Source organism: Populus alba, chromosome 3, assembly GCF_005239225.2.
Source record: "Populus alba chromosome 3, ASM523922v2, whole genome shotgun sequence".
Lineage (NCBI taxonomy): Eukaryota > Viridiplantae > Streptophyta > Magnoliopsida > Malpighiales > Salicaceae > Populus > Populus alba.
The window spans coordinates 9,776,017-9,800,867 of record NC_133286.1 but is presented as its reverse complement, the minus strand read 5'-3'; the positions used below and the strand labels follow the sequence as shown (position 1 = coordinate 9,800,867).

Genomic DNA, 24,851 nt, shown 5'->3' with positions numbered 1-24,851 from the left:
CCTTCAATATTGACCTTAACTATAATATGTCCTTGAAGTTTAGATATTGCTAATCAAATTAACAGAAATAAAGTGATAACTCTTTTCTATGCTTTGTCGTGATCCATATATGATTCTGTTAAATAATATTTATGTAGTATTATTTATTAAGGGTAGAATAGTACTTTCAGTTTAACCTATATATACTTTATTTGTATTTAGGTTAAGACTAAGCATTCATAATATACAGATTATTCAGAATTCTAGCCTCCCTTTTGTGTTTGATCTCAATAAGTTTAACATGGTATCAGAGCTGGTTTTATGAAACGAGGCTTAATCCCAAATACAGCTTCGCGGATCCAACTTTTTTTTGGAGTGATATTTTGTCTTCCGCTTCTGCAAAATTAGGTATTTCGACAGTTTCTGCAATTATTTTGGTATTTCGTCTTCCCTTCAGCATCTGCAATTTGGTATTTGCGTTCAGTTTTTGCAAATTTGTTTTGTGTTTTGGAGTAATCGTATAATTTCGAGAAGAGATTTGTTTAGTTTCTGCAATTTAGTATTTTGTTTCCGCTGCTTTTGCATTCTGGTTATTTGTGATTGCTGATTATGGCTACTGAAAGAGATGATTCACTTCAGTCTGTGAGTGTGAGGTTGGATGGGAAGAATTATTCGTATTGGAGTTATGTGATGAGAAATTTTCTTAAGGGTAAGAAGATGTGGGGGTATGTTAGTGGGACTTATATGATACCTAAGAATGTTGATGAGGGAGATGTTGTTTTGATAGATACATGGGAAGCAAATAATGCAAAGATCATTACTTGGATCAACAATTCTGTTGAGCATTCGATAGGTATGCAATTAGCGAAGTATGAGACAGCAAAAGAGGTTTGGGATCATCTGCAAAGGTTATTCACACAATCAAATTTTGCAAAATAGTATCAATTAGAGAATGACATACGAGCTCTTCATCAGAAGAATATGAGTATTTAAGAGTTTTATTCTGCTATGACAGATCTTTGGGATCAATTGGCTCTTACAGAATCGGCAGAATTAAAGGCATGTGGTGCCTATATTGAGCGTAGAGAGCAGCAACGATTGGTACAGTTTTTAACAGTACTTCGCAGTGATTTCGAAGGACTTAGAGGTTCAATTCTGCATCGTTCTCCATTGCCTTCTGTTGACTCTGTTGTTAGTGAGTTATTGGTTGAAGAAATACGTCTTCAGTCTTATTCTGAAAAGGGAATTTTTTTTGCTTCGAATCCTTCAGTATTAGCAGTGCCTTCTAAGTCATTCTCTAATCATCAGAATAAGCCTTACACAAGGGTTGGCTTCGATGAGTGCAGTTTCTGTAAGCAGAAAGGTCATTGGAAGGCTCAGTGTCCTAAGTTGAGACAGCAGAATCAAGCTTGGAAGTCTGGCAATCAGTCACAATCTAATGCTCATAGACCACCTCAGGGTTATAAACCACCACACCACAATACTGCAGCAATAGCTTCCTCAAGTTCTATTACTGATCCTAATATTTTGGCTGAGCAATTTCAGAAGTTTCTCTCCTTGCAGCCACAAGCAATGTCCGCTTCTTCTTCCATAGGTCAGTTGCATCATAGTTCCTCAGGTATGTCACACTCTGAATGGGTCTTGGATTCTGGTGCTTCTCATCATATGTCTCCAGATTCCTCATCTTTTACCTCTGTTTCCCCTTTGTCCTCCATTCCTGTTATGACTGCTGATGGCACTCCTATGCCCTTAGCAGGTGTTGGTGCTGTTGTCACACCTCACTTGTCTCTCCCTAATGTTTATCTTATTCCAAAACTCAAATTGAATCTTGCGTCTGTTGGTCAAATATGTGATTCTTGTGATTATTTAGTCATGTTTTCTGGTTCATTTTGTTGTATACAGGATCTGCAGTCTCAGAAGCTGATTGGGACAGGCCGTAGAGAGAATGGACTATATATTTTGGATGAGTTAAAAGTGCCAGTTGCTGCTGCTGCCGCCGCTGCTACTACAGTTGATTTGTCTTCCTTTCATTTGAGTCTTTCATCTTCTAGTTTTTATTTATGGCATTCCCGTCTAGGTCATGTTTCATCTTCTCGTTTGAGATTTTTGGCATCCACAGGAGCTTTAGGAAATTTGAAAACTTGTGACATTTCGGATTGTAGTGGATGTAAATTGGCAAAATTTTCCGCCTTACCTTTTAATCGAAGTATTTCTGTTTCTTCTTCACCATTTGATTTGATTCATTCTGATATATGGGGACCTTCTCCTGTTGCCACAAAAGGAGGGTCTCGATATTATGTCTCTTTTATTGATGATCATACTCGTTATTGTTGGGTTTATTTAATGAAACATCGTTCTGAATTTTTTGAGATATATGCAGCTTTTCGAGCTCTTATCAAAACTCAACATTCTGCTGTGATTAAATGTTTTAGGTGTGATTTGGGTGGGGAATACACCTCTAATAAAATTTGCCAATTGCTTGCCTTAGATGGAACCATCCACCAAACTTCTTGTACAGATACTCCTGAGCAAAATGGTGTTGCTGAAAGAAAACATAGGCACATTGTTGAAACTGCTCGTTCTCTCTTGTTGTCTGCCTTTGTTCCTAGTGAGTTTTGGGGAGAAGCTGTTCTTACTGCTGTAAGTTTAATTAATACAATTCCATCTTCTCATATTTCGGGTCTATCTCCTTTTGAAAAGTTATATGGGTATGTTCCTGATTATTCCTCATTTAGAGTCTTTGGTTGTACTTGTTTCGTTCTTCGTCCTCATGTAGAACGAAGTAAGTTATCCTCTCGATCCGCTATTTGTGTTTTTCTAGGCTATGGTGAAGGTAAAAAGGGTTATCGTTGTTTTGATCCAATAACTCAGAAACTTTATGTGTCTCGTCATGTTGTCTTCCTTGAGCATATACCTTTCTTTTCTATTCCATCCACTACTCATAACCTGACCAAATCTGATGTTATTAGTATAGATCCGTTTTATGAGGATTCTGATATCTCTCCCCATGTTCGATCAATTTGTACTCATAACTCTGCAGGTACTGGTACTTTACTCTCTGGCACACCTGAAGCTCCATTCTCATCTACAGCCCCTCAAGCTTCATCTGAGATTGTGGATCCACCTCCACGTCAGTCCATCCGTATTCGTAAGTCTACAAAACTACCAGATTTTGCTTATTCTTGTTATTCTTCATCATTTTACTTCCTTTTTAGCTTCTATTCATTGTCTCTTTGAGCCCTCTTCCTATAAAGAGGCAATTCTTGATCCGTTTTGGCAGCAAGCTATGGATGAGGAACTTTCTGCTTTGCATAAGACAGATACTTGGGATCTGGTTCCTCTACCTCCTGGTAAGAGTGTTGTTGGTTGTCGTTGGGTGTATAAGATCAAGACTAATTCTGATGGGTCTATTGAGCGATACAAAGCTAGGCTGGTTGTAAAAGGATACTCTCAACAGTATGGTATGGACTATGAGGAGACATTTGCCCCGGTTGCAAAAATGACTACTATTCGTACTCTTATTGTTGTAGCTTCGATTCGTCAATGGCATATTTCTCAGCTTGATGTTAAAAATGCCTTCTTGAATGGAGATCTTCAAGAAGAAGTTTATATGGCACCCCCTCCTGGTATTTCACATGACTCTGGATATGTTTGTAAGCTTAAGAAAGCATTATATGGTCTCAAACAAGCACCTCGTGCTTGGTTTGAGAAATTCTCTATTGTGATCTCGTCTCTTGGCTTTGTTTCTAGCAGTCATGATTCTGCTCTTTTTATCAAGTGCACTGATGCAGGTCGTATCATTCTGTCTTTATATGTTGATGACATGATTATTACTGGTGATGATATTGATGGTATTTCAGTTTTGAAGATAGAGTTGGCTAAACGATTTGAAATGAAGGATTTGGGTCATCTTCGATATTTCCTGGGTATTGAGGTAGCATATTCACCTAGAGGTTACCTTCTTTCTCAGTCGAAATATGTTGCAGATATTCTTGAGCGGGCTAGACTTACAGATAACAAGACTGTTGATACTCCTATTGAGGTTAATGCAAGGTACTCTTCTTCTGATGGTTTACCTTTGATAGATCCTACTTTATACCGCACTATTGTTAGGAGTTTGGTATATCTCACCATTACTCGTCCAGATATTGCATATGCTGTTCATGTTGTTAGTCAGTTTGTTGCTTCTCCTACTACTGTTCACTGGGCAGCTGTTCTTCGTATTTTGCGATATCTTCGGGGTACAGTTTTTCAGAGTCTTTTACTCTCATCCACCTCTTCCTTGGAGTTGCGTGCATACTCTGATGCTGATCATGGTAGTGATCCCACAGATCGCAAGTCTGTTACCGGGTTTTGTATCTTTTTAGGTGATTCTCTTATTTCTTGGAAGAGCAAGAAACAATATATTGTTTCTCAATCATCCACCGAAGCAGAATATCGTGCCATGACATCTACCACCAAAGAGATTGTTTGGTTACGTTGGTTACTTGCTGATATGGGAGTTTCCTTTTCTCATCCTACTCCTATGTATTGTGACAACCAGAGTTCTATTTAGATTGCTCACAACTCGGTTTTTCATGAGCGAACTAAGCACATTGAGATCGATTGTCATCTTACTCGTCATCATCTCAAGCATGGCACCATTACTTTGCCTTTTGTTCCTTTTTCCTTGCAGATTGCAGATTTCTTCACCAAGGCGCATTCCATCTCTCGTTTTTGTTTTCTGGTTGGCAAACTCTCGATGGTTACAGCTGCCGCATCGTGAGTTTGAGGGGAGATGTTAAATAATATTTATGTAGTATTATTTATTAAGGGTAGAATAGTACTTTCAGTTTAACCTATATATACTTTATTTGTATTTAGGTTAAGACTAAGCATTCATAATATACAGATTATTCAGAATTCTAACCTCCCTTTTGTGTTTGATCTCAATAAGTTTAACAGATTCAACCCCTTATTTGGATGCTTCCGAGTATATGCATGAAGCTTCGAGTTGCTCACCTGCTCGGCAGCAGTCGCTCTGATTACTTGGGTGGAAGAAATTGAAGTCCTTTCGTAGATGACAACACACTACATGCATCAATAGGATGGTCTTTCTGCACTTTGTTCCCTAATTCTCTTATATATATATATATATATATATATATATATATATATATATAGAGAGAGAGAGAGAGAGAGAGAGAGAGGGAGAGGGAGGGGTTCGGTTTCAAGTATCTTTCAGCCTAGCCCATACATGTACGATATGGTGTTATTATAATTAATTTGATTCTCCGTAGAAGAGAATAAGCCAGGAGGCGGCATAGGAAGGAATATTAGCATTGAAGAGAGTTTGTCTTCTCCTCTCCTTCTGTACTCTCTTCTTATCCTTCTTCACCTTCATCCATCCATTCAAGCTCATAGCCGCAGTAGAAAGACAAGCATCTTCATCTCCAAGTCTAGACCCTCCATTTATATCATCCCTATAAATGTACGTACATTTATCCTCATTCACAGCAAAAATCAAGGGCCTTTCCTCCCTGCGGCTGCTTAATGCTTCCCCAGATTTTACGAGGGTAACATCAATTATTGCATCGGATGTCTTTTCCACTTGCAGTATTACAAGAGATTATACTTTAGCATGAAAACCTCTTGTATAAACTAAGAGCTACCAACAGTATATATATAATAGTCCTTCTCAAAAATGCTTGACTACTCTTCCACCAAAATGAAGAAGGCCTCCTTCCCAGAATTTCTCCTTTTCTCAGGATCAAAGACATCCCATTTAGCCACCGAACGCTGGTTCGACGATGCATGCATCCTTGATATGGACTATTTTGTTAAGACCCTAGCCGGAATTAAGGCCAAGGGTGTCCGTCCAGACCTTATTGGTTCAATCATAGCTCATTATGCATCAAAGTGGCTACCAGACCTCTCTGATGATCACCATCCTAGTACAGACAAGGGACTTGCAAACTTTGCAGAATCCCCAGAGAGTGTCACAACTTCGTGGATGAAAAAGAGATTCTTCGTCGAAACCCTGGTAGGAATCCTGCCTCCGGAGAAGGATTCCATCCCATGTAACTTCCTCTTACGCCTTCTCCGGATTGCAAACATGGTCGGTGTGGAGCCTACATATAGAGCTGAGCTTGAAAAGATGATTTCATGGCAACTTGACCAAGCTTCACTGAAAGAGCTAATGATACCGTCGTTCAGTACTCAAACTTGCGGGACATTGCTAGACGTCGAGCTAATAAATCGTCTAGTGGGGAGGTTTGTTAATTTAGATGAGGTTGCTAAAAGCGGTGGTGCCTTAATTAAGGTAGCTAAGCTTGTTGATTCTTACTTAGCAGAAGCTGCTGTGGATTCTAATTTGAATCTATCCGAGTTTGTTGCTCTTGCTGGTTCTCTCCCAAGTCATTCCCGTGCCACAGATGATGGTTTATACCGTGCCATTGATACTTATCTTAAAGTAAGTAGTCAGTGATGGTAATTAATTATTTGTGTGTGATTTTCTTTTCTTTTTCTCCAGTCAATTAGTACAAACGTACACTTTCTTTTACCTTTAACTAAGTCAGTGCCTCTGGACCAAGAAAGGCAAGCCTGTTTCACACGAGCCGATTAGTACATGGTTAGTCTCAGGTGGTAAGCAGATTGTGGTCTAGGCAGAGTTTCTTGGTTCAATTAAGCTACAGGAACAAAAAACATTAATGATGTTTGCAGTTCAAATTTCAGGGTCAAGGTATCTAGAATGATTAATTGTGATATGAATGTACGCAACGTTGGAAGCATAGATTCAAATGTTGAACATGTTATCAACTGCAATCGAGTGAAAGTAAGTGGTAAATATAAAAATGCTTGAGAATAACACACTTAAAACAGGACAGTTAGGAAACAAAAGGTTCATGTTGGGACCGATCTAGAGGAATAAATCGCTGCTGCTGTGTGGGGTTTCTGTCAGCAGCAGATGATTCTTCATCAGAACAATTCAGTGGCGGGGTGGCGTTGTTGCAGAGCAGGAGCAACTTGACATGAAGGGTGGTGTCAGTGTTGAATTATATTGGCATTTGACATCTTTCTTTATGCATCATCACATCAATAGTAACAGCATCAATCAGAGTGTATAAGCATTCAATTCACTATTATGTTTTTTTTCACTAGCCTGCATCTGAAATCTCCCTCATTAATGGAGCAAGCTTGAGCCCTGTCTATCCAAATAAAAGATGGATATTCTCTATACATTTTAGTCTAGAGAAATTATTTAGTTTCTAGTATTCTGTGACTGGAATATCTATGGATTGGTGTTTTTGAAGTACCTTGAGGATGATAAATGAATGCTCTCTTCTGATCTCAGGCACATCCCGGAGTGTCAAAGCAAGAAAGAAAGGTTCTTTTTAGATTAATTGACAGCCGAAAACTCTCCCAGGAAGCATCACTCCATGCTGCCCAGAATGAACGATTGCCCGTTCGTGCAGTGATCCAAGTCCTCTTCTCCGAGCAGACCAAACTCAATCGACAAATGGATTGGAGCGGGTCATTTAGTGGAACTAGAAGCCCCTACATAGGGCTTGAGGCCCCGGCGAGGTGCCTTTCGAAACGTGAAATGAGCGTGCAACAAACAGAGGTAAGGAAGCTCAGGGAAGATGTGCATAGGCTACAGAGCCAATGCTACGCCATGCAAGCGCAAATGGAAAGGTCGTGGGAGAAGAAGAAAGGGTTTTTCAGGTGGAAGAAGCTTGGGAGTGTCATGCCTTCAATGAAAAGTAATAATTTTAGTGTTGTTGGAAAGATCGAAGAGAGTAATGAAGGAGAAGGAGAGGTGGGTTGTGGGATACAAACTCCCGTGGACTTGAAGACAAGGCTAGTGAGAGGCAAAAACAAAACTCCTCTCGTGTGGAGAAAATCAGCGTCTTGAAGGTGAAGGGATATGATCAATCGGCGGTGCCCAGTCGGCCGGTTTCTGTGTTAAGCAGAGTCTAAATCCAATTAATTAGCAGCAATAGATTTTGGATTTCAGGCGTTGTACAATATGCTCCTTGTTATTATAATTATGACTCGAGGAATAATGAAGTATTTATGTATTTATGGAATAAGATATCTCTAGCATTTTCATGTACAAATCTCCCTGGTCTCAAGCTAAGAGATGGTTGTCCACTCCTTCATTCTCAGGCCACTGGGTCTTTTTCTTTTTTGATTAAAAAACAAAGTTCTTCGACCACCGAGAGTTGTTAGCAATGATGTTAAATAACAAAAATCTTAATCCTATTGCACGAGAATTTGTAGTTAGAGGTACCTTTGCTTGATGTTTATTTGATTTCTATATAAAAAAAATTATTTTATCTACCAACAAAAAAAAAGTATATACTAGTTATGCACATGTGATTTGCTGCAGATTTAATATTTTTATTTTTTATAAAATAATTGTATATGGAGGTTTTTTCACGTGTTTTTTATAACTCAAAAAATTTAAGTGTAAATTTAAAAAGTTTTTATACATGTGTAATCAAATAAACAGGAAACTATATATTTGTATTAATAAATAAATAAAATTTCATTAACGACACCTACATGTTGCTGGGGATTTTTTGTCTAAATAAAACTTTAGACGACTCATCGTCTATTTTACTAAGATTCTAGCTGCTGTGGTGGCTGGAAAATTATGCTCAAGGTTTTTTGATCTAAAAACTAGTTTATTAACTTATTTTTAACTCAAAACACCTATAAAACACATTAGAAATCATGATAAACTTATCAATAGCCTAAAAAATCCAAAAAATCACCCAAAAAACCAAACTCAACCTAAAACAAAAAATTAACTCGATCTCAAATATGTTTTTTTCATGAACTTTCAAGGAAAAAAAAACATTTAATATGAACCTACCTCGTCAAATTAAATAATTTGACACAAATATTGTTCATTTTAGTGGTCTAGATCAGTGTTAATGATATGTTTTTTTTTTTAGTGGCGGAATCTCGCAATCTCTCTCTCTCTCATCTCTCAATCAGGAACTGCAATATAACAAAAATAAACTTTTTTTCCAAAATGAAATTGAAAAAATATTGAGGGATCAAAATTATATAATTTGTATGATTGTTTAAGTTAGAGGATTAAAACGTATCTTTTTCACAACTTATGACACACAACTCATGTTTGTTGTGTTTTTTATTTCAACCCCTCCTCTTCCAATCCCATATTTTCATAAGAATTTGAAATCAATTGCTCTTTAATTAGGATTAAATTGTTTAAATAAAAAGTTTAAGGACTAAATTAAAAAATACAAAATTTTGCACATAAAATATGAAAGGATGAAAGCCATAGTGAAAACAACACACACTGTAGGAAGTTTGATGATTCAATGGATTAGGCAGCCATAGACTTTAAAATGAGCCTCAGAAGTTATAATTGAAGTCAGTACTTTCTTCAACGGAATGAGAATAATCCAAACAAAATATACTATCAGATTCAACAATAAAAAAATTGGAATACAAATAAAGTAGGAGCTAACCAGCTTAACTGTAAAATCACTTGGGTTATTACAGTTTATCGTGAAGCTGCTAAACCTCAGCCAAAACCTCTTTCTTTCTTTATTTCTTGCTTGCAAACAATGCTCTTTTGCAAAAATGGCTCTCTCTGCTAAAACCCCACGATTTCCTCTCCACCAACACCTTCAAAACCTTAACTCCCACTTCCCCGGAACCCACAACTCCAACAAAACTTTTACCCTCTCTTTCAAACCCCAAAAGCCACACCTTTTCTCTTCTACACTAAACCCCCCTCAAAACTCACTCAACACCGCAGCCACTACTTCAATTACCCCTCAAAACCCAACAAACTCACGCTTGCTTCAACTATGTCTTAGCGGGAACCTTGAACAAGCTCTGAAACACCTTGCTTCAATGCAAGAAGATAAAATTCCCGTAGAAGAGGACTGCTTTGTTGCTTTGATAAGGTTATGTGAGAATAAGAGAGGATACAGTGAGGGTGAGTATGTGTGGAAAGCTGTGTTGAGTTCATTGGTGACCCTGTTGAGTGTTAGGCTTGGAAATGCGTTGCTGAGTATGTTTGTGAGGTTTGGTGATGTGGGTAATGCTTGGAATGTCTTTGGGAGGATGGGAGAGAGAGATTTGTTTTCATGGAATGTTTTGGTTGGTGGGTATGCAAAAGCAGGGTTTTTTGATGAGGCTTTGTGTTTGTATCATAGGATCTTGTGGGCTGGAATTAGGCCTGATGTCTATACTTTCCCTTCTGTTTTGAGGAGTTGTGCTGGGGCAATGGATTTAGTGAGAGGGAGAGAGGTTCATGCTCATGTGGTTAGATTTGATTTTGACATGGATGTTGATGTTGTCAATGCTTTGATTACTATGTATGTAAAATGCGGGGATGTTGTTTCAGCGCGGATGTTGTTTGACAAAATGCCCACCAGGGATAGGATTTCTTGGAATGCAATGATTTCAGGGTATTTTGAGAACGATGAGTGTTTGGAAGGGTTGAAATTGTTTTTCAGGATGCGTGAGCTTTCAATTGATCCTGATTTGATGACCATGACGAGCGTGATATCTGCTTGTGAGCTTCTTGGCGATGAAAGATTAGGGACACAACTTCACAGTTATGTCGTGAGAACAGCCTATGATGGTAATATTTCAGTGTATAACTCTTTGATTCAAATGTACTTGAGTGTTGGGCATTGGAAAGAAGCAGAAAGCGTTTTTTCAGGAATGGAATGCAGAGATGTCGTGTCATGGACAACAATGATTTCTGGTTGTGTGGATAATTTGCTACCTGACAGGGCCTTGGAGACTTATAAAACCATGGAGATAACGGGCACCATGCCTGATGAGGTAACAATAGCCAGTGTTTTATCTGCTTGTGCTTCATTAGGGCAATTAGATATGGGCATGAAGCTTCATGAGCTTGCTGAGAGGACTGGGCACATATTGTATGTAGTTGTTGCAAACTCACTCATCGATATGTATTCAAAGTGCAAACGCATTGAAAAGGCTTTGGAAATCTTCCATCAAATTCCTGACAAGGATGTGATATCCTGGACTTCAGTAATTAATGGGCTTCGGATTAACAATCGGTGTTTTGAGGCTTTGATATTCTTTCGGAAAATGATATTGAAGTCAAAACCAAATTCTGTGACATTGATTTCTGCCCTCTCTGCATGTGCTAGAGTAGGAGCTTTGATGTGCGGAAAAGAGATTCATGCCCATGCATTAAAGGCTGGAGTGGGTTTCGATGGATTTCTACCCAATGCAATTTTGGACTTGTATGTCAGATGTGGAAGGATGAGAACTGCATTAAACCAGTTTAACTTGAATGAAAAAGATGTCGGGGCCTGGAATATTTTGCTCACAGGATATGCTCAGAAAGGGAAAGGGGCTATGGTCATGGAGTTATTCAAAAGGATGGTGGAATCTGAAATAGATCCTGATGATGTTACATTCATTTCTCTACTATGTGCTTGCAGTAGATCTGGAATGGTAACTGAAGGTTTGGAGTACTTCCAGAGAATGAAAGTCAATTATCATATCACCCCGAATTTGAAACACTATGCCTGTGTGGTTGATTTACTTGGTCGTGCAGGGAAATTGAACGAAGCTCATGAATTTATAGAGAGAATGCCTATAAAGCCAGACCCAGCAATTTGGGGAGCCTTGTTAAATGCCTGTAGGATCCACCGGCAGGTTCTGCTAGGGGAGCTTGCTGCTCAGCACATTTTCAAGGAGGATGCTGAAAGTATTGGGTATTATATTCTCTTGTGTAATCTCTATGCTGACAGTGGTAAATGGGATGAAGTTGCAAAAGTAAGAAGGACAATGAAAGAGGAAGGGCTAATCGTTGATCCTGGGTGTAGTTGGGTGGAAGTAAAGGGAAAAGTTCACGCTTTCCTTAGTGGTGATAATTTCCACCCTCAAATGCAGGAAATAAATGTTGTTTTGGAGGGATTTTATGAGAAAATGAAGACATTTGGTTTCAATGGTCAAGAATGCAGTTCAATGGATGGAATTCAAACTTCAAAAGCTGACATATTTTGTGGTCACAGTGAGAGACAGGCCATTGCTTACAGCCTAATCAACTCTGCTCCTGGGATGCCTATATGGGTAACAAAGAATCTATATATGTGCAAAAGCTGTCATAGTACTGTCAAATTCATCTCCAAGATAGTTCGCAGAGATATTTCTGTTAGGGATACTGAGCAGTTTCATCATTTCAAGGATGGTTTGTGCTCTTGTGGCGACGAAGGTTACTGGTAAAGAAATGACAAGAAAGCTTAACTTGAATGAGTTGTCCATTTCATCTTCAAGATAGCTTACAGAGAGATTTCCATCAGGGATACAGAGCTGTTCAAACTGTAGTCAGATACTGGAAAGGCAACCTCAATGTCTGCAGGACGACTTATAATTTGGCTATGGAATATTATTGAGATCCATATAACCAAAGTGTATATGTGCTTAGAAGATAGCTAGACCATGATAATTTTCACACACAAGTGCTAAACACAGATTGTATCATTTATGTGAGGTATGATCTCATTTATCTGCATATAATGTATGAAAATGGCATTGATGCCCTATAAATTTGATACTTCTAATTTCCTCCTTCCGCTAAAACTTCGTTCTCTTACAATTGAATCCGTAGTGTTCAAATGAAATTGCGAGATCTGGTGAATGCAAGAAATGTCCTTTTGCTTTACTTCATCCTGCAACATGAATAGGATGCACTATCGTTACTACTGAATCCAGAATTTGGTGACTTGATGTTTATTTCTGGTATTATTTTTGTTCTTGAATTATCCATACAAGATGCCCCACGACACACATTTTGATTGAAGAAAGTATCCATGTATAACGTATCTGCAATTCCCCAAACTGGGAAAGACCTGGCTCGATTGGGAGTAAAATCCGTGATTTGTTGAGGCTACTAAAGAATCAAGCCACTTGCCTCCAATGCATCCCAAACTAGAATTTCCTAGTTTGCTTTACTTTTCACTTATCGCATGCGTCACACTGCCTGGGTACTGACTCCAGTAAATCTTTGCCATTTTGTTGAGGATCGAGGAAGCTGCCTCAATCGCATTCCCAGAAGCTGGGATTTATTATTTGGATTCATTTTTAGTTAGTCCACACTCAACAGCAGAAAAAAGAGGATCTTTTATCTTAGTTTCATGTATAAAGATGTCGGAGTTGATGAACTTTAATTCGAGAGAGTACATTTTTACTGGGAAAAATGAATTTAGCTGAAGCACATTTATTTGCAAAAACAAGCTGTTATTACATATATCTCACAAACAATCTCATACAAAAATCAAAGACACTTTAGGATATACAATGCAAATTTCCACACAATTATTCATCTGATGCTGCCATTGCTAGCAGCACTCTATAAAGTTTGAAAAAATAGAAAAGAAAAATTTAAGGTACAATACAAATGGATTTGAACAAGTGGAATTGCAGTTTCAGAATTTTACTGCTTTCTTGATAGTCTTGATGGATGACTTGATGAAGCTGTTCCCTGCAGCACGATCCCCGTCATAGTCATCATCTCCAGTTACCATGGGCTTTTTCCTCATGCATTCAACCCCCTTTCTCATACCCAAGATCAAAGATGGAGAGGATGGGATACGCCGCAATGTCCTGGCACTCTCAGACCTTGTAAGCACTCTATCTTTTTTGCTCTCTATTCTTTCCTTCCCTTCAAAACTGTTGCTACTTCCAATTGCTTCACCACCACCAAAACTGCCATTTCCTTTTTGTTTCGGTGTTTTGTTTGGTGCTATCTCAACAATCTCTTGTACCCTCGTTCCTTTATCATTTCCTTGTAAAATTAGTTGCGGCTTCTCCCCCTGGACCTGTGTTGAACTCTTGGCCTCTTTCTGTGGGAACTTTTGGTTCAGCTTTGTAATGATGTCATCAGATGTGTTTGCTCCAGAGCCGTTTGAGTATTGAGGTTCAATCTCTTCTCCAGAATTCTCTAACAACAATTGCAGCCACCTCTCTACATTTCCCTTTCCACGTTTCTTTCTGCTCTCTTCATCCTCCTCTATTTCTTGGTCTTGGATAACTGGGAATTGGATTTTGTCTCTCTTTCCCTCTCCTATTTCCAGTGCCCGAAGCTTATATTCAATTGGAATTTCCTTTTTGAATGGGGTAATTGATTTATTATGCTCTTCCTTCATGATAGTCATTTCAGGTTGTTTGAGTTCCTCTTCAATTTCGCCATGTTTTGATTCTTCGTTAGCAGACAAGCCAGCCTCAGATGCTTTGTGCTCCTCCTCTAGAAACACTCTGAGCTCCTTGTGTAAAGGTGTCCTTGGCCTGATTCCTGGTAAATAAAATGTAGTTTTATGGTCTCCATCTTCAGGTAAGATATCATCCATTCTTGATCTCTTCCTTCCTTGTTCCCATTCAGGCCTAATTTGTTTCTCAAGCTCGTCCCTTTGTTTGTATTTCTTGTGGAGTTCTTTCTCTGAAGCATCGCATATTGCCTTCTGCGCTTGAAGCCTTGCCATGAGTGCATTGGATGCAGCCTGATTCAGTCTCACTTGTTCCTTGTAAACAACACTCCTGCAATAATAATTCAGAAATGAAATATTTCAAATATATGACAAAAATGAAGAGAAAAATCCTGTGTTGAGTAGCTAATCTTACTGGTGCATAGCATCACGAATCATCTTCTCTAGCATAGTTCTATATGAAGATTGTGCCTCTGCTAGCCGCCTGCACTTCTCTGCCCTCCTCCTCCGCTTTATCAGTGTCAATTCCAAGTCCTGAATAGTAAGCTTTTCCTCATCAGCCTTTCTCTTTATTTCATTAACTTCGTCGTCCAAACTCAGTATTTCAGCCTGCATCTTGTGAGCTTCTTCTTTTTGCTTAAGAGAATCTCTGGCCAAGACAATTGCTTGATATGGATTTGTGACAAAGTCGGGGTCCTCATTTTCTTTCAGAAAACTTGGCTTCACTTTTCTTGAAGCTAAAGTAAGACGGACAGCCAAAGAACACACTATATTACCTCATGAAATTCAATTTTATATCTATGCGTGCATGAAAAAGAAAAGGAGAGGAAAAATGAAAAAAAAGTTGGTAAAAGAAAATGAACATAAAAAAAAAAGCAAATAGTTATGTATTTGAGATTCATCAACTAACCAATTGCAGGAGAATGCGACCTCATCTGCCTGTTGTAATCCAATGATTTCAAAGCCAAAGAAGAATCATATGACTCTCTTCGAGATACAACAACAGCAGCTGGAGCAAGGCCTAGTTTCTCTCTCGATTCAATAAAATGTTGTGGAAAAGAATGTGACTCTACACTCTGGGAAGCATTTAATTCCTCACTTTCTCCTTCTGAGAACAAAAATGAAAACGCCCTGTGCCTGCCATAATTTTGGAACGAAGTCCATTATACAACTTCTCTTTCATCGTTCAATTTGATTGCTGCAAAAAGTAGATATCGATATAGACCCACCTGAAATCTGAGTTGGAAGACGCAAAGATGGATAAGAACTGGTTCACAGAGATTCCCAGCTGAAGATCCCACCACGGAACAAGAAACTCCAACTTGTTATGCTTTCTCTTGCACACTTGCCATTGTAGTATCCTCAAATTGCTTGGAACTGTCAATCCCCCCCCTACAATTTCAACGAGCAAAACCAAACATTACAGATGTTATGTATGAGTTCATACACACAGACATGGAGAGAGAGATTAGTGATTAATTATGTACTTGAGCAAGGGAACCAGTGATCAATTTCCCAAGCAAGAGGTGAGGCTTTATCAGCGTGAAAATATAGAACATTGCCGTATGGGTCCACTCGGATTGCTGCAGGATCAAATCCAGCATTCCTAAAATCCAACAAAGTAACAAATAAATCAGAGATCGTATATCATAAAAAATTGAGAAGCTTTTTTATGGTTCAGAGCAGAGAGATGAAGAGGTAATTAAGTTACCCTAGATGATTGAGCTGCTTCCACAAGAGGCTGATAAAAATCTTGGGCTTGGCAGTTTGTTTTGCTTTTTGTTCAATAATTGGAAACATCTGTTCTAATTCCCTTGCTCTCGAGATCTGCAGAGAAAATCATGATCAAAGACAGCATCGGAGTAGATGGAAAAAGAATTATCGGTGGCTGAATTGTTGACAGTATGAACTCTTTAAAACCACATTTCATGCAAAAATTCTTGGTCCATTTTGGTTGTTTAACCTTTTGTTTGGGTTAAATCCAGCTTTAACATTTCAATTTCGTCCTAAAACCATATGATCCAAGTAGATTTTCTCACGAGAAACTTAGTTAACCAAGAGAAGAAAGAAGAAGCTAAAGGAATTAAATTATCAAGAAAACAAAATCAAATAACAGAGGCCTATCCGTGTACTTTCGTGTAAATCCTGTAAAATTTAACACCCTGAGCTAATCTTCTCCTTCACTAAAAACTAAAAAAGAAAAAAAGATTTGTAAAAAGGGCCGTTTTTTTTTTTCTTTTAAATTACCTCATGTTGCTGCATTGCATATGGAATGAAAGCGAGAGGAGGGCCATGGCTATAAGTCCCAACAGCACCACGATCTCTACAAAGCTTTGCGTAGGCTCTTGGGAACCCAAGCCCCTCATCAATCTCCACATCTCCCTCCCTGAATGCGTGATCGGCAGCCATTGTTGTCTTCTTGATTTCTCTTCTAGCTCTTAGAGAGATGTTTTGTGAAAGAAAAGAAAATAGTGTGTGGTGGTTTTGTTGAATAGAAAGCAAGATAACGGTCGAATTCTTTGTTTAATACGTGGAAAAGATTTGGTGGGGTTTTGAATTACAGAAGTGCCGCGCCGGCAGAATAGACGGTGCGTGTAACGGCTAGATAGGGTTGGTCCTACGTGCATGATAAATTTTTGGCCACGAGCATCATGACCAAAATGCCCTTGCACGTCTTAATAACCAATTTTATTTTATTTTTAAAAAATCATCCCTAAAATATCAAAAAAAAAAAATTTCATCACAAAAAACAAACATAAATTAAACTTTTATTTTTTTATTAGTTTTTTTTGGTAACCTGGGATGTCCGGGCCAGCTTGCGCGCACCACAACTAATCTCCGGGCTTACTGAATATCCTGCAAACCTAGTGAACATGTAAGGCACCGTGGGGATGACAGGCGTACGCAAGTGGGGCTTGAACCCTGGTGTGGAGGAAGGGAACAAGTCCCTTCAATTACTAGGCCACAACCTCATGTGTTAAATTAAACTTTTATTAGAGAGTAAGGTAATTGTTTTTTTTCAAATAACTTTTTACTTAAATAAAAATATTAAAAAATTAATTTGAAATAAAAAAATTTAAATTTTAACAAAAAAAAAAATCTTAAAAAATCTTGGTATTATTTAGCTGGTAACCTTGAAAAATGGGTAGAAGATTTGCTTTTACCGGTAAACACTTGACAAGAAGACATGTCTTGGCCACCTATTTTGTCATTTCCGTTGCCGATGATGAGTTTTTTTTTTAAAAAAAAAAAAATCAACGGATGGATATGGGTCGGCTTGAGACTCAATTTCTTCTTCAACGACTGGCTGTGACTGACTGACAAGTGAAGAGAATGAGCAGCACGTATTCAAATCTTGAGAATTGAATTTAGATTTCCTCTTCCACAAAAGCTCGATGCTGCAAATTCCCCCAAGTGGGGTTTCGCTATGGTGTAAAACAGTTGATTTTGCGTCTCTGTCAGCTCTTTTTGTAATTTAAACTTGAGGAGGTACTAAAGGAGCAATGATTTCCTTAATCATTGTGGTTTGAACAAAGAACAAAATCCACATCTTAAAGCTACTGTAAAAACAACCTTTTTGAACTCGCTGATTCGATTTCCGTGGGCCCACCGTTAGATCAGATGATCCCTGGGCTTGATTTAGGTGAGAATATCTTTTGGATTTGGTGGGAACTTAACATGAATTAGGCCAGGGAGTTTATTTGTCTTTTGTATTTTAAAAGTAATTTTTAAAAATTTAATTTGTTTCTTTAAAATTAATTATATATATATATATATATATTATTTTATATTTATCATTATCCCATGTTAAAAGCTTTATTTTTCCTAGTTGACTAAATGGGTACTTTGAACTATAATGACATTTCATATTATATTTTATACAACCAGCCTCTATAATGTTTAGGGGTTTCTTTGCAAATGAAAGGTTTTTTTTTTTTTAATTATTCTTGTCTTAATATATATATATATATAATATATAATTTTTTTTATTTCTAAATGCATTATATTTTTGTTGTTAACATAAAATTTGATGGAAATATAAAATGGGATTCCATATTTCCTTCATTTTTTATCAAATCATTTTAACAAAACAAAAGCATTGTGTTATTTTTCCTAGTTGACCAAATGGGTATCTTGTATTCAATAATAATTAGTGGAAGGCTGTGATTTTCGAATTTATATAAAAAAAATTTCATGATTTTTTTTAAATTTTTCGCTTTCATGATTTGATTTTTTTGTTTATTTTTTTTTTCTGTTTTTTCGTTTTGATGGATTTTGCTTTTTTGAAGGAGCTCAAGACCCATTATTTAAGATTTTTAATTTATTTTCGTGCTCTATATTTAGAGGCCAATGTTTTTTTCCATTCATATTTCCATTTCGAAGGAGTCAATGCCAATTATTTATTTATTTATTTATATTGTCTTATGATTTAGCAACTGAAAACTCATATTTAATTTATCTTCCTAAGATATTATCTTACTCAGCCTCCATCTATTATTAATAAATAAAATAAAAGATTTGGGATGGTTGCTGTTCTTATAATATATATAGCCAACCTTATATTTCACGTCATTATTTAAAGCCATTCTTTTTATGATGACATTTTCAATACCTTTTGTTTCCTCTTTTTTATGGCTACAATTTTTGCAAACCACGTAAATGCTTTTCAAATTCAGAGATTTTTCACAACTAAGCTCTAGGAGTTTTTAAGATTTTAGAGGAATGTCATGAACCTGTAAAATCTTCCATTCCATCTTGTAATGACAACTTTAGCTGCATTATTTGTATAAAAAACCATGCCCCAAGAATCTTGGATCCCAAATTATTCAAATTTTGTTACCATAATGTAGAGTTGTTTATTGCCACTGCACTAGGTTTTTGATGGATTCTGATGAATTTATGCCCTTGTTTTTAGGCTGTAATCCCCTTCCCTAATTCTTTTGCATAACAATACAATTTCACTCGCTTTCCAAATTTTATCATCGTCTTCCTCACGGCCATCCACTGCCCATACTGCTCTTTAACCTCTGATCTCACCGACTCCATATCTTGATTCCACCAATTGACTTTGCATCTGCCTTGCTTCAGATTAAGGTTGTCAATTTCAGTAAATATTTTTTTTTTAATTAAAATAAAATATTTTAGTTTCAGAGTGTTTCGACGTGTCATTTTAGATTATATATATTATAATCCAAATTCCACTTAAAGTAATTCAACTTAAACAAAATATCAAAATATTATGAAAGTAAATGTTTTAACAGGTCAATGTTATCAAGGCTAATGAATATGAATATAACCTATATATATTAGTGATCATTATTAATAAAAATAGTAATAATAATTCAATATTATTATTAATATCATTGTTATAGAACTTTTTATATTTGAGTGGTTTAATTAATTAAATTGAACAAGGTTTAATAGCTTTTTAAGAGCGGAACGGAACATGTTGAATGAAACCAGAACGTTCCAGTCGAAATTTTGTTGAAAAAATCCAGAACGGACCAAGATTTAAAATAAGATAAAAATTATTCCGTTTTATTTTATTTTTTGAATTAATATAAAATGTTTCAACCATTTCAAAGAAAACATAACAAAATTAACAACCTTGGTTCAGACTGGTGCTGCCATTCCTCAAGTCTTCATGTTACTCACCACAAGGACAAGTTTCTTTTTTATGGCCATAATGTCCACATTGGAAGCATATCAGATGCAACCCCTCGTAAGTTATCCTCCGAATTCGACGTCTGAGTTTAAACTTCGATAACAACAGCTTTGTAAGGTCAACTTTCCACACGTATGCGAGCATGGTTACCCCTGGTGCCAATGGAAGTAGTTCTATCTATCTTCAAGGTTCTACCTGTATGATTCCAATTTTCTAGAGCATCCCTCGCACCCACACTGCAACTCTGTCAATCGTTGCTTCAAACAGATCAAAATTTGGATGTCAAGGTCTCATCGTGAGATAATGATCAGCAATCATCTATGATCCTCCAAACAGGGCAAAATCTCTATCATCCGGATTCGAAAATTTCGCCAGGAAAAAATCATTTCCCAAATCCAGTAGTCGTCGCAGAAGATATGTGTAACCTACCCTTCTACCATAACTTTTACGATGATAGCTTGGCGTCAGGGTTCCCTTATCCTTTTCTTATTCTCTGCTAAGTTTTATTACTAGTTCCTCACCAATTTCCTCTTCCTCCGAAGCATAATTCTAGTGTTGGAGATCTTCCATAAATTTTTGTTCCAAATATGCAGACCCCATTAATGATTCCTTATAACTGAAGCCTCCTTTGGCTATGTTTCCTTCCATCTCCTCAACCGTCGACTCTTCCTCCATGGGGCGTTTTCCTCTACCCACCTTAATTTTCTTACTTGATCGGGCTAATAAATCAGCCAGAGAGCAAAGACTAAACTACAAAAGCACAGCTAAACGAAAGGCAGGTGCTGACTAAACTGCCAAATACTTAATGACTAGGCAATTTCATGGGAACGAGGCGCTCAGTGTAAGACAGATGCTGCGAAAAAAATATGACCGGCTATCGGATTTATCATGTAGCAATAAAAAATCAAGAACCATATTCGTAAGAAAGCTATCGGATGCATCAGCTTTTAACACCTTCCTAAAGGAAAAATAATTTCTTGCTGCCTTAGACAAGTTGGAATTCCATTCAATTGAGCAACCATGTTATTTTGCATAATAATTTTACGTACATATGCATTTACATCTGACTGTTCTCCTTAATGATACAGACAAAAACCAGCCCATGCAAAAAGTTGCATCACACCATTTGAAGAAATCAAAATTGGCCATTCAGAGCAATCTTCACCCTGAAATTGTCAAGTCACCTAATTACCTAGGATAGGATTTCTTCCTTCATCAATTTCAATGAGAAGGAGATTCTCCGGATCTGAACCATTGGGTCCTTCAGCATAGAGGGTGGGAAGGTAAGCCTTGTATGCTGGTAGGTAACGCGAAACAAAATCTTTAACCTGCACATAAATACCACAAAAAGCTTCAGCCTATAACATGAACTTTGCTTATAACATGAACTTTGCTTTCAATTCTCCCAAAATGGTTATGTTGATGAAATGAAAGCACACCTCCTCATCAGTCATCCCAGGGTTTCCATCCTCTCTCATGGCAATCTCTGCCTGCAAAACCCCACAGCATCGGTTAAAGAAAATAGCATATGAAAAGAGTTCTTTGACAGCAGTGTGTGTTAATGTTAAAGCAACCTGCAAACGCCAATGGTAGACACAACTAGGGTCCTGAATCTTGATGACCACCCATGCCTTAATAAACTTGTCCCATGCATCATAATAGGCTTCAAGATTCTTGTTTATGATCTCTAGCTGTAAGGGGAAAAAAAACGAGCTTAAGCTACAAGCTACAATTGATGGTCAACTACCATAAGAAGAAAATGACCTATATGAGGTGTATTGAGGTGCTTATAATAAACTTCCACTGGTCTAACCTGAGGATCAACTGCTTGGACGACTTCCATTGGAAGTGGTTTAAAACCAAGCATCCAACCTTCAAATAGCACAACCTACATAATCATCCAAAGCACATGAGAAAAGGAAATTTTATAGAACACCCCCCCCCCCTCAAACAACTCAGTTTCTCTTCTTCTTTATTCTTTATTATCTTGGAGTTCAAAAATCCTAACATAAGGATGACAATATTACCACCAATTTGAAATGATAACCTATGATTCAAGATTTTCTTACTGTTAATGGTCCTTTAACCTCTGGCCATGTTGAAGGATCAGCTCTGTCACCTCTTCCACTGTATGCAGACTACAAAGAAGAACAACCTATCATTAACAACTCCAGGCTCAATTAATTTGGAACAGAGGAAAAATAACATTACAGTATACTAACCTTATCATATCGAGGCAGCCTCATCTTCATGCCTGAAAACTTAATAGGGCTATCATCAAACTAAGAAAGCAAAGTGGAAAGAAGATAACTGAATCAAACTCTTACCTTCTTTTGTCAGTTTGTTTAAAGCAGACAGAGTTTCAATTGAAAATGGAAGATCATGACTCCCAGCATTTCCTCGGAACTGGAAATAAACAAAAGAGGAAAAGAAAAAACATGAAGAAAAACAAATATTTATTTAGTTTTTCTGATGATTAAAAACATCTCACTGCCTTCTTTTATTTGACAATTTGTTTAAAGAACATGGTCTTTGCTACCTCTAGAAGTGCATTTCCTGAATTGGTTTCTCTCAGTTTGGCCTGGAATTCATGAAAATTTGCATCAGCAACTAAAAAATGAAGATAAAGTAGGCCAATGCAAGGAAGTCCTTGAACTATTACCTGACCCTCTGCTGTTAAATAGAAATCATCTATGGATAACATTGCGGACTTCCTGATAGGGGTAAGGCAGCAAGTTTAGTTCTATAACTGACAATTGACAAATAATTTGCAGTTACTCCACACAGTCATATTGGTAGCACGTACCTGCCAGTTGCTTTGAAGAGATAATCAAGAGCAAAGACAAGTGTGGTCTTTCCACAACCTTGTGGAGCACTAAAACCAATCTACACCATAACAGATACCAAGATCATGAGATGAAAAGAACTGCATAGCAACTAGCATTGTTTGCTGCAAGACTGCATAACTTAACAAATACCCAGAGGCCTTCTTTTCGGAAATATGCTAATGGAATGAGAATTAATGCAGGCACTCGGATCAGAATTGAAAACAGTTGCAAGGAAATTACATGCGTACCACTAAAGGAGGTATATCTTCAGAGTCTTTGAACTGGGATACGTGCTTAGAAATCTTATCTTCACACCAAATGAAGACCGGTATATAATAGTGATAAAACCTTGCTTTCTGAGGAACTGTAAGAAATAATTCATTAAGCTGAAATAATCGGCACAGCAGCAAGCCATATGATATCCATTTGTCTATGGACTCAGCAATCATTTCTGAGGTCAAACCCAACTTGCTTATAAGAGGGCCTGAGCAAATAAATTCGAAAAGGTCCTCCACGGAAGAGACTTGTGCAGGTGTCGAGGGAAACACCGAATGCAATGGACCTTGCATCCCTTTGTTGCTGGAAGTGGAGTTCCGATTCATGGAGCCGTCTTGAATCCACGAATGTCCGCTGCCTGCACACGGCATTAGAAAGATCACATTTTTATGATATTCTTCATGCAAAATGTCGACACCCAAGAAAGAAAGCACTTTTTTTCCAAACAGCACTATGATCTGACCATTCGAATGCATAGATAATTAGCAAGCCAACAGCATCGTATGCTATAAGCAATAATTTCATGTTCTATTTCCTTTCCTTTTTCATTTTCTTTTCATTTTTGAGAATGCTACTGGGAATATAAATCGTTGCGAATCTTAAAAAAGACCCAAGACCAGAAAATGCAGTGACACTATCTATTTGCGACCTTTACCTTCTGACACGCAAACTAGATTGGATCAGAAATAGTAAAATTCTGCAAATATTGAGGTAAACCAGGCAAAACCAGTCACTTCTTTAGACACCGATAGACTACTCTCCTCAATCAGTGAATAATAATAATAAATAATAAATTATCAACCGAGCTGGCTTATTTAAACAAATAATAATACTATGGAAAGCAAATACCAATGGAACCCAAAGCAAGAATGTTGGTCATTTGAAAAGTAATTGTCGCATAATTCTCTGAAACGCCATTAACACAGTGGCTACAAGATCATTTTCTTCACACGTATAATTCTTCAGTTTCCCAGCTTAAACCAAAAAAAAAAAAACAAAACAAAACGGAAGCCCTGTATTTCTTAGCATGGTAATGTACAGTATTAAAGTATTAAATGCAGAAATGAAAAATGAAAGGAAGCCAGGAAATGAACCTGATTTAGAGAAATGGGTAGGCATTTTAGAGAGTTCTCTCTTAGTCTTAGAAGATGACGATGATGATGATGGATTAGTCTGGGACGAGAATAGAGAGAAGTGAAAACCACGAGAGTACTTTTTATTATTATTGTAATCATTGTTGAAATAATTAGTTCTAGTAATATTGGAGTGACAGTAAGAAGAAGGAAGAGAAGAGAAGGTGGTGGTGGTGGTGGACGGTGGTGGAATATTGAAAGCCGACATTTTCTCTGCTTCTCTCTTCTCTTCTCTCCTCTCCTCTCCTCTAAAAAGCTGCAACTAAGATAACGTGTCAACAGTTTAGGGGCACCAATTTTTCAATTTTATCTGTTTATACAACTCGCAACGACTTAGGTTGTTTGAAAGTGATTTTTAAAATAGTTTTTATTTAAAAATATATTAAAATAATATATATTTTTTATTTTTAAAAATTATATTTTAAATTAGTAAATCAAAATAAATTTAAAACATTAAAAAAAAAAAAATTTAAAAACAAATGATTTTTTTTTTAATTTTTTTCAAAAATATTTTTTAAACATAAAAAAATAAACAGGATTTTTATATATTTCCAACAACATATCATCCATTCTCTTCTCTCTTTCGAATCCTATGTAACATATATATTTTGTTATTTTGGTATCTTCTGTTTTCCATTTAATTATATAAAAAGGAATTAATTGGTTAATTAAATATTTTTATTTATTTATTTTATATGTAAAAGTTAATCTCAGCTGTTATATTTTTTTATAATTGTTTTTTAAAAAACCATAA

General features: G+C 37.0%; 4 protein-coding genes across 5 annotated transcripts; 2 read left to right on the top strand and 2 right to left on the bottom strand.

Annotated features, from left to right (window-relative positions):
- The first annotated feature begins 5,169 nt into the window (after nt 1-5,169).
- On the top strand, nt 5,170-8,078 carry LOC118038051 (root phototropism protein 3). The gene is made up of 2 exons (XM_035044326.2): nt 5,170-6,430; nt 7,313-8,078. The coding sequence occupies exons 1-2, from the start codon at nt 5,663-5,665 to the stop codon at nt 7,871-7,873; spliced, it is 1,329 nt and encodes a 442-aa protein (XP_034900217.1). The 5' UTR covers nt 5,170-5,662; the 3' UTR covers nt 7,874-8,078.
- A 1,235-nt stretch (nt 8,079-9,313) lies between these two features.
- LOC118037980 (pentatricopeptide repeat-containing protein At1g15510, chloroplastic) lies at nt 9,314-12,565 on the top strand. Its single transcript, XM_035044177.2, has one exon. It carries the CDS (start codon nt 9,580-9,582, stop codon nt 12,214-12,216), a length of 2,637 nt encoding a protein of 878 aa, XP_034900068.1. The 5' UTR covers nt 9,314-9,579; the 3' UTR covers nt 12,217-12,565.
- Nucleotides 12,566-13,242: 677 nt separating this feature from the next.
- LOC118038045 (uncharacterized) lies at nt 13,243-16,702 on the bottom strand. The gene is made up of 7 exons (XM_035044314.2): nt 16,443-16,702; nt 15,907-16,022; nt 15,683-15,801; nt 15,425-15,587; nt 15,106-15,332; nt 14,611-14,932; nt 13,243-14,526 (listed from the first exon to the last, which is right to left on the bottom strand). Exons 1-7 carry the CDS (start codon nt 16,602-16,604, stop codon nt 13,419-13,421), a joined length of 2,217 nt encoding a protein of 738 aa, XP_034900205.1. The 5' UTR covers nt 16,605-16,702; the 3' UTR covers nt 13,243-13,418.
- A 4,117-nt stretch (nt 16,703-20,819) lies between these two features.
- LOC118037975 (D-glycerate 3-kinase, chloroplastic) lies at nt 20,820-24,391 on the bottom strand. 2 transcript variants are annotated; one of them, XM_035044173.2, is made up of 13 exons: nt 24,059-24,198; nt 23,814-23,938; nt 22,937-23,322; nt 22,667-22,746; nt 22,523-22,574; nt 22,400-22,441; nt 22,188-22,266; nt 22,083-22,114; nt 21,930-21,998; nt 21,674-21,748; nt 21,435-21,551; nt 21,300-21,350; nt 20,820-21,188 (listed from the first exon to the last, which is right to left on the bottom strand). In XM_035044173.2, the coding sequence occupies exons 2-13, from the start codon at nt 23,842-23,844 to the stop codon at nt 21,045-21,047; spliced, it is 1,158 nt and encodes a 385-aa protein (XP_034900064.1). In that variant the 5' UTR covers nt 23,845-23,938; nt 24,059-24,198; the 3' UTR covers nt 20,820-21,044. The 2 variants fall into 2 exon arrangements, with proteins under 2 accessions (XP_034900064.1, XP_034900063.1); XM_035044172.2 differs by lacking the exon at nt 23,814-23,938 and having other exon boundaries at nt 24,059-24,391.
- Between the last annotated feature and the right edge of the window lie 460 nt (nt 24,392-24,851).